General features: G+C 48.3%; 1 protein-coding gene across 3 annotated transcripts in view; it reads right to left on the reverse strand.

Annotated features, from left to right (window-relative positions):
• Positions 1-245: 245 nt before the first annotated feature.
• FAM172A (family with sequence similarity 172 member A) overlaps positions 246-9888 on the reverse strand; it is a 251083-nt gene continuing 241440 nt past the window's right edge. For all 3 annotated transcript variants that reach the window (XM_035310870.1, XM_035310869.1, XM_035310871.1), the window contains one exon: positions 246-2064. In XM_035310870.1, the coding sequence (XP_035166761.1) occupies positions 1922-2064 (143 nt within the window). In that variant the 3' untranslated portion in view covers positions 246-1921. The remainder of the gene's footprint in view (positions 2065-9888) is intronic.

The raw sequence follows: 9888 nt of genomic DNA on the forward strand, positions 1-9888 counted from the left end.
TCCACCCGGCTTATTACCGCTGTTATTTTACTCCGGGGCTAATCGGGATTAATGAAGGGCGGCGGGGAGGGCCGCGCACCCCGCGGAGCGATGGGCGTGAGGATGGGCACGGAGGGCCTGTGGGTGAGGGAGCACCCCCGGGTCCGTCACCCCACGGGGGATTTTGGGGGGGGATCCCAGGCGTCTGGGGGGAGGAGCAGCCCCCGGCGGTACCTGCGGGGGGTCTCGGCGCTGGGACACAGGAGGCGGGATAAGCGCATCTTTATTTTGGCACGGAGTCCTCGGGGGGGACCCCCTGGGCTTCACAGTCCCTTACAGAGAAGCACTACCCGAGGCGAAGGCGCGGTCCCCGAGAAAAGGGCGGCTGTTACAAGCAGAGATTTATTTATTTATTTTAAAACTTCGTTTCCCGTCGCCGCGCAGACAAATAAATCCGTCCCCGCGAACGCTTGGCACCTCGCCGCCTGCGCCCTCTGACCGGGAGTGGGGTGGGGGGGAAGGCGGGGGGGGAGGCTGCACACCGAGCCCTTCTCCCCATCTTCTCCCCCCCCTTCCCCCCAAGCTTCAGGCTCCCGGTAGGGTAAACCCCGCAAAAAGGAAGATTTCGGCTCAAAACCGGCCGGTCGTCCGCCCCGTGCCCCCCCGAGGGGCTCTGCAGCCGGAGGTACCGGCCCCCTCCCCGTCCCCAAAATAATTCCCGGCCCCCAGGTGTGCCACGGGGAGCATCCCACGACAGGGGGTCCGGAACCCACCGGCACCTTCTTTGCCTCCCCGCCGCTAACCACATCGGAGGCGAGGCCGGCACGGCCAGTGAATAATAATGATAATAATAAAAAAGATCACTCTAATTTCGCATCATCAAAACGAAAAGAGCTTAATTAGCGCGCTCGCAGGCCGGGCACGCTGTCAGGCACGTCTCAGGATGCGCGGCCGAAAGTTGCCGGCATCGAGGGTGGCGGTGGGGGTACCGGGGGGGACCTGGAGGGGACCCAGGAGGGGCACAGAGGGGACAATGGGGGTCAAGGGGGGGTCCAGCCCGGGCGGGGTCGGCGTGAGCAGGGAGCCCAGGCCCCGGGGATTGCCACGGGACAGCAAGTCATTACAAATCCTATGTATTAAAACGGAAGCATTTTTGCATTTAAAAATAAACGGGAAAATGTCCCCCCCGTCCCCCCTCCCCCTTTTTTTTTTCTGTCTCTCTCTCTCTTTTTTTTTTTTTTTTTGCTGTCATATTTCACAGTGTGATCCAGGCGGTTAATGAATAGGCATTTTTTAAGTGGAGCTTTCAAAAGGAAGATAAGATCCACAGATAATGCCATTGATCTGGCAGGAGGAGAAAATCTCTACAACAAAGGGGCTTTCCTATAAATCTGGACCAAACTTCTTCGACCCTCCTACTGGCAGAAAATGAAAGACTGAAGAGTTGATCCCACTTGGTCCCACAGAAAGAGAAGGCGACTGGCTCTGAAATCACTACCGAAATCACGGGCTTGTTAGCACTTCTGGGTTAGAGCCCTCCTTAGAAAAGAGTAATTTGTGGTTTGTTCCGTCTCAAACTAGAAGGAAGCAGCAAAAATCCTGCAGGCAATGGGACCACGACGAAGCTGTTAAATTCTGGCATCAGCCTGGTGCAGGGCAATGTCAGAGCAATTAGAGCTGCACCACGCTGCACTGTGCAGTACCACTGTCAGCCTTAATCTGCGCGCTGATGGGCAGCACGAAATCCAAGTTACAGCCCACAGGAAGCACAACCAGTGAACCCATATTGCTTTGACAGTTGCACTCATCTAGAAATAATGCAAAACGCTATTTAGATGTATACATCACGACCCTGTGCTCTAGGAAGAAAACAATCTAATGAGGGGCTGGGAGACTGCTCGCAGGAAGCAAGCAGTGAAGAGGTTTCCCCCTCGTCCTCCTTTTACAATTCTTCATATTTTATTCTGTTGGAGCGCCGTGTCGGGGTCGGCTTCACCGAACTGTTCTTTGCCTCCAGGGCTTCGCTGAAGAACCTGAAGATGGACGGGAAGCTCTTCCAGGAGGTCAGCTCGTGGCGCTCCGTACCTGCAGAACAGAGGGGACACAGTGACCAGGGGATGCTGCACACCGTGGCTGGCCCCGTGCCCGGGGCATTGTGGAGAAACAACAAAAGATCCACAACCACATCCACACACCCATACTTGTGTGGGAGCTGCAGATCCTACAGACTGGGAAGGTGAGGACTCTGCAGAACGGTAACAGCACCAACTCCATGAAGAAACATCTGCTCTTCAGAGCTGGAGCACCTTGTCCCATTTTTTTTTTTTTTTTTTTCCCCAATACATGTGTTTTGGCCCAGTACATGTGTACTGACCAAGATGGGACACCAGACCCTAGCAGCACTGCCTTCCTCGATAGACCCATACTTGATTAACCCGTATGTGATGCACGGGCAGAAAACACGAGCCTGTCCACTTACCCGCACACAAATTCACCCATACCTCATCGTTTTGGAGGGAACCTCTGTTACATTGCAAGTGTTTCCTTGAATGCCTCTCACGTTTGCTTTATTAAAAAAAAAAAAAAAAAAAAAAAGCTGCTAAACAGCCCCCAAATGAAACCAAGATGCATGTCCACCCTCCCGTGGAGATGAGGAGCCAAGCATGGCGGAAGAGTTGGGATCTCTTCCTGGATAACCCAATTATGCGGGGATGCTGCCGGGAAGTCTCTGGATCCTGGGCCTCCGTTTGATACTTTAACATTGTTAATGATAATTCTTTAGTCTGTAATAGTAGGTCATTGCTATGGTTACTCTACAATGGTGCAACACTTCGCTTTCCCCTTCAGCTATTCGCTCAGACCCGGTAACCACATTTGTTGCTTAGCAACAGTTTTGTGACAGCATCACAATCTGGGGGTGACAACAATGAAGGACATGGTGGCCCTAGATGGCCCTGGAGGGGATGCCACCCTACAGGGATGCCAGGCACAGTGCTGCTGCTGTGGCACCCCCGCGGGACCCTCACCATCCTCGTGGGATGCATGTCCTTGGCACGGCGCCTCTGGGAGGAGGCCTCCAGTGGAGGCCTGGCCCTTCACCTCTCCTCCCCTGCATGCCCAGAGGCAACCACCCCATGATTTCCCCCAAAAAAGCCCTCTGCAGAGAGTTGACTGCTTCCCACACAAAGAGACGCCCGCTTACAAAGGCAACGCGTGCCGCACACAGACGCGCAGTCCCACACCCCCATCTCCCGTGTTTGTCCTAGGGAGACAGCCTGTGACACCTTGTGCAAATTTCCTGGGGCATCCCTCACTCAAACACTTCCCACCTCCGAATCCATTCCACCACTTGCAGACCTGCTGTGGCGGGGGGCAGTCTGTCATGCCTTGTGGGTGACCCTGATGCAGCCCCATGGGGCGACGGCACAAGCGTGGGTTTTATGGAGGAGTGCCCCTTTGCTGCTGGGCCTTCTTGCACTCCTGTGTCACATTATGTTCCTTCCCTCTTCCCTTCCTTTTCCTTCCTTCCTTCCTCCCTTCCTCCCTCCTCCCTCCTTCCTTCCTTTCTTTCTCTTTTCTTTCTTTCTCTTTTCTTTCTTTCTTTCTTTCTTTCTTTCTTTCTTTCTTTCTTTCTCTTTTTCCCCATTTCTTTCTCTGTCTCATCAACAACATTCCTTCTTTGTGAAAGAGCCATCCAGAAACAAAAAATGGCAAAACAATAAGTTTCAGAAGCCTCCCCTTCCCTTTCTCAGCCTTGCCTTCTCCCATGCACTTTCCTCTTTCCCTCAAGAGAGATCAGGCTCACATTCACTGGTGTTACTGAAACTGATTAACCTAAAGCTTTCCTGTAGCAACCCCTCTCAACCCACCCCTCTCAAAAAACAATTCAAGCTTTGAATCTAGAGGGACTCAATGATTCAGCAGTCTAAAGCAATTTTAACACTCCCTATTTTCCCTTTCCTAGTAACAATCTCACTGACAGATGAACAATTTCCCTGGTGATAAAATCACTACAATGGCTATTTAGTTTCTGGGATTATGATGATTCTGTGCTTGATTAATATTGCAATAAGAAAAGCTTGCCAAGTATCTGCCTTGGCCCTTTACAGTCATTTAAAGGTCAAATTTTGTCCTTACTTATTCACATTCAACTACTACTAAAGGCAGAGCCCTAAAAATTTAACACTGCACAGACTGTGCATTTATGATTTATATACCAAAGGCTTGGAAAATTAGACAGAAGGAAGAGGAGTTATGTCCTCAGGGTGATGACAGATTTGGCCATAAGGCTTTCGCCAGAGGAAAATTATCGTTGACGAATACAATCTCAATCGTGTATTTAGCACTAGACAAATCTACATTAAATGCATGAGAAGCCATCTATTTTTTGATTGAAAGAATCGTTTGTGAGAGTCGGATAATACGAGGCGGCTGTACTACAGCCCAGATACTCTAAGGTACGTGTCCTCTTGGCACCTGCTAATTTCGATGGCCGTGATTATAACCTGCACGTTGCGGTTAAGCTATGGGCTGTAGCACAGGTACAGTGGTTCATGACAATGATTCTTGGAAAAATCTGAGGAGCACAGTGCAACAAAAGGACATATGATGGCTGCCAAGTGTGGGTGACAGCTGGAACGTCCTACAACAAGCCAAGGCTACTGCTGCCGAAGAATCAGAGCCATTGATCCCGCCTCTCCTGACCCCGCAAAGACCTGGAGGGGCAGCCCAAGGGCTTCCTGAGGACCCGCAGAGGAACAGGAGCTGGGGGAGAACCCGTATGGCATGGCTGGACAAAATGCAGGAGTAGCCAAGGGTTTGAGAGAGGAGTGACCTGCCGTCTGCTGGTGTGGAAGGAGGCAGGGGCAACGGTGTTGTCTCAAGTTCAGGGCACCATGGGGGGAGCAGCGCCACGGCGAGGGCGGATCCGGCAACCAGGAGGGAAAACGAGCAATGAGTAACGCAGCCAACGGGTTTCAGAATCAATTTACGCACGGCAAGAAAGAGATACTGACGGCTGGAAATAACGCAGGCTTGATGATACAGTTGTTGATACAAAAAATCAGGTGAGGGAATACTCGCTAAAATTTAATATACAAATCACCGGGTCTGGATGACATGCATCTGAGGGTCTTCGGGGAACCAGTTAATGAACTTGCTGAACTACTGGCAATTATTTCTGAGAACTCATGCACAATCAGGTAGGCACCAGAGGACTGGGGCAGGGGGGAGGAAGAAAAACAATGCTAATTTGAGGAAAGAAGGATTAAATGAAATCACCACACATAATATTTACCTTTGAATATTATTAAAGTAAGAGATCGACATTTTAAAAAAACAACCCCGCAGGCGCCTTGAGGAGAACAGAAGCTGTAGAACAAAACGGGCTCAGATTTCACAAGAACAGATAAAATCCAAACTCGCCCACTTCACTGAACCACGGAATCCAGCAGGCAGAAGACGGGGCCGTGACCACGTCCTCCCGCACAGGCCAGTCGGACACCATGGGAGAGGGATGTGGGGCATCGCCTGCAGCATGGTGCCGCCACCGCGGCACACGTCGCCTCTTGCACGCCCACTGTGCCCACGGTGACCACCACAGTGTCCACAGGTCTCTGGTCCTGCACCTCATCCCAGCACCGTCCCTTGCCTCTGGGTGGGCTGGGGCTGTCCGAGGTTCTTGGGAGCTGGCTAGAGTGCTTTGGAAGAGGAATAATAGGTGTGGTGCAGGGCTGCAAATCAGACGTTATCCAGAGTGACAGGTTTAACTATTTTTAATTCATAAGGTTTCTCCACTTACTATTTTTGGAGAAGGAACCCTTGGATCTGCACAGAGAAAGTGAAATGTGCTCTGCAGAAATTACTGCGGCTGCTGCGACTGCTTTGCTCTACTGAAATAAACCTACAGATCTCAAACCCCCAAGCAGAAGATCATCAGAAGAAGGTCAGGGCATCATCAGTTGTTATATCAGGAGATATAACAAATATATTTGTTTAAAATCATTATGCACTTCTGACGGGGAGCACAACAGCTTCAGGAAAAAAACTGGGGAAGAGTCCATTAGCTCAAGAGGTTTGGGAAAGGATGATCTTAGGAGTTTCTGCATATGCAGTTCTGGACATCTCAGTGGTGAAGTGTTAAAAGCTTAAGCAAAATTAACAGAGAAGTCATAAAGCAATCAATGAAATGGAAGCCAGCGATTTCTGTAATAATAATAACAATAATAATAATAAAACCACACACACACAAAAGAACAAAACCTTGGTGTGCTTAGTTTGGCTTAGATGTAATAGTCTGTAGAGTCATGGACATGATAATAATTTAGAAGTGCCTTGGTAGGGAAATGAATTCTTTGGAGGAACCAAGAGGAAAGAACCGGGCAAAGCTGCAGGAATGAAATACAGCTTAAGTAGAGGGCTTAGTCCCACAGTAAGTTGTTTTAGATGGAGTGTTCGTGTGAGAAAAATCGTGGGAAGCTGTTTGGCAGTGCCAGGGAACAGACTACACATACTAAGTCATGTTATGCTTAGTTATTACCTCCTGTGACACTGACAACAATGTTTACTTTTGTCGGACATTTATTATCTGTAATATCTTTAGTAGAATGACAGAAACGGAGCAGCAAGAATCCCACCAGCCCAGAACAATGATTACCTCTGAACTCTTTTTTATCTTTTTATTTTTATTTTTTATTTTTTTATTTTTTCCTCATTTACAGCACATAATCTACTCAGAAGCAGCAAGTGGTTTGGAAAGGTAACAAAATATTTAACAGCCTCCTCTCACCCGGCACACAACTGATGCACAGACTCATGCAAAAGCTGAGTGAGAGCAAGGTTTTCACAGCGAGAAAGAGACTGGGAGCTAACACACCATTGCAGCCATCATTTCCACCACTGTTCATTAAATATTAAGGGCAGCCCCAAGAGCATGGGTCATTTGCTTGCTCCTCTGAGCACTAACTGTCCAAATAAGCCAAAGTTGTAAGGTTGCCCGCTTCTGAGTGCAGGTCAAGCCATTTTCTTTTGAGCATGCATTATAAAAAGGCAAAGAGAGCTACTGCGTTACAAACAGGAGGAATCACAAACAGGTTAGCAGCTGAAGGTGCAGGATGATCAATGGCATTTAAAGAGATGGAAGAGTTTCAGAAACCCAGTGGTTTTAAGGTACTGGTCCTGGGCAGCAAACTCATCCTATTCCTGTTTCTATATGGAAGCCTACATGCAAATCTCTACCATCAACATCTACAGACATTTCTACCTCTATATATTTACCTGTATTTATGTATGAACATCAATATTCCTGGCCTGTCAAATATGAGATGGGGAGTTCACTTTACGTCACAGGAAGATATTTTGGGGGTGAGTAAGCGCCTATGGAAGCGGCAGGACCTCATGGCATTAAGTAGCAATGGGTCAAGTCTCCTGGGAATATTACAGGTATAGCTGACAAATTGCACACGTCCTTGAGTTTCTTTCCATCCAGCCCTGTTTTTTAATAGTCTGTGATTTTACCAGCTGTATTTAGACAAGAAGTAGCACTGATTGTATCTGCATGGTACATCATAGATCCGAAACCTGTTGATATATATGTTGATAATACACTTCAGGGGAAACTTTTTAGATGTAGGTTCTTTTTCTTCTAACATAAATTAGAAAAAAAAAAAACCAAAACCAAAAACAAAACTAAACAAAACACCCAACTTTATAAAATTGCACCCAAGAGCACAAAGTAGTTAGCATTTGAAAAACATCATTTTCTCTACCAGGGGAAAGGAAAGTTATAAGTAAATGAAGTTTTGACCTGCTTAAAAACCCTGCACTTCCCAAGAACCCACCCCAGAATCCACCTGGCTTCTTTGGGGACCTCTATAATACCCGTATTTAAGCTTCGAGGCTTATAAACCTGGGAAACACCAATATACACAACGCCTCTTAACGTGCAGCCGTGCCGTTGACAGCAGTCAGTGGCCTCTCCTTGTCCTGTGCTTCCTAAGGGAAAGTCCAGCAGGGGTTTCCGTGGCTGTGCTCGCCACTGCTGTGCTTTAGGGGATGGGCATCAGCCAAGACTGGGGCTGGAGTGCTGCCCTAGTGCGTGCACAGCACTTGACATTTACACCACAGCCCGGCAGTACCTGCGTGCTCATTTAATCCATGCCAAATGAAATACTGCAGGGCAGATTTAAAAATCTGAGCTTATTCCAAAATCCCGAAGCTTTTCAGTGATTCTAGTGCTTACAGGGCGGAGATGTGAAGTTACACCCCTCGCTGGCAAGCTCTGCTGACGTGGGAGAGCACTACTTACGCAAGGAGTTTCATTGATTAGAGCAGGACCGGGTGTGTGAAAGGACCAGCGCTTAGAAAATAGCTACTCTCCGTGATGGTGTTTTACGATTATTTGCTCCTAAATAGTAATTGTACCATCAAACATCCGGATGGAGAATTAATTATTGGAAATAATTCAGAAAATGCTGATGTAAGCTTCCTTCAGTGAAGAACATCGCAGATTTGTAAAACCCACCAAGCAAATGAAATTATGTAAATCACCCGAGGAACAGCTGTACCAGCAGCATGAGCACGGGCCGATCCGGCTTTGGCGCTCCCAGGCACGCACGCAGCCAAGGCGATGCTGTGGAAATGGCAGCGCCTGCACCCAGAGCAGCGAGGAAGGGCAGTGCTTTAAAATCCTGCATTATGTGGTGGTAAAGACACCCTGCCTAATAAAAATGGAAAAGGGCCCTTAATCACCAGCAGGATAAGCACAGACCTGCAATTGAAAAAAGCAATTATAAAGTAAAACAGCTGAATATAATTTTCTCCCCTTACGTGCCAGAACTGGTGTGGATGCCAACACTGGCAATCACAGAAGTGAAGGAGGTCTTTCCAGGGACAGAAATGGCCCCGTGCTGAAGGAACAAATGGGCCATGAAGCGCTGCAGCAAATGCCCAGTGCTTTTAGGATTTCAGCAAGAATCTGAATCCAAATGTCGTAAGCCTGCAGTGAATAAATGAACTCCTGCTGCCCCCATCCCCCTCATGGAAAATGTTCATAATAAGGAGCATTTCAAAGGGTTTTTGTTTTCTGAAAAATCTGCTTGGATTATAATGTCCTGGTGTATCTTTGTAGGCAGAGGATTACAGTCAACATGAGCCCAGACCATTTTTGCAGGTGCAGGAACAGCGTTTTATGTACTGTACTTTTTTCAGTTCAGTTCAGAGGCAACTCGGTCTTGTGCTTCCTGCCACTGGTGCCCTTCATCGCTGTAAAAAAAAAGCCCTGTCTTTGAAGGGAAACTCAACTCAACTCAACCCAACCCAACTTAACCCAACCCAACTTAAAAAAACTCAATCCAACCCAACTCAGCCCAACGCAACTCAACCCCTCCACGGTGTCTTCACCAGCTCCCAGCCTCTGCCTGTTATTTATTTATTTATTTATTTATTTATTTATTTATTTATTTATTTATTTATTTATTGAGACTGAGTTTGTGCTGGCGAAGAAGAAAACCCCATTAATGTAGGCACTGCCTCTGAGACACTGGCGGTGTTCCCGATGGAAAGCTGAGCAAAACACATCCACCCTCCTTCTGTCTGTGGCTGCTGGAAGGTGAGAACAGGGCAAGCAATGGGGACATCCACCCTCTCCCCTGCTGGACACCTGCTCCAGGTGCCACGAGCTGCCAGAAAGGACTTAGCGCTTTGTCTCAAGAGCTGAAATTTAACAGCCTAAGCCCAAATGATCCTGAGCATCCCGATTCAGCTGCTCGGTGCCCCCCGAGGTGTCTAAGCTCTGCTGACACCTCTGCGCCTGACCTTAGAGCTTGTGCCTTATTACAGCGCTGCCTCTGTACATGCTCAGAAACACCTCAGGCTTGACAGGGCAAATGCTTTCATGGGTCTCAGGCAGAT

This window comes from Oxyura jamaicensis, chromosome Z (assembly GCF_011077185.1).
Source record: "Oxyura jamaicensis isolate SHBP4307 breed ruddy duck chromosome Z, BPBGC_Ojam_1.0, whole genome shotgun sequence".
In the NCBI taxonomy this organism is placed as follows: domain Eukaryota; kingdom Metazoa; phylum Chordata; class Aves; order Anseriformes; family Anatidae; genus Oxyura; species Oxyura jamaicensis.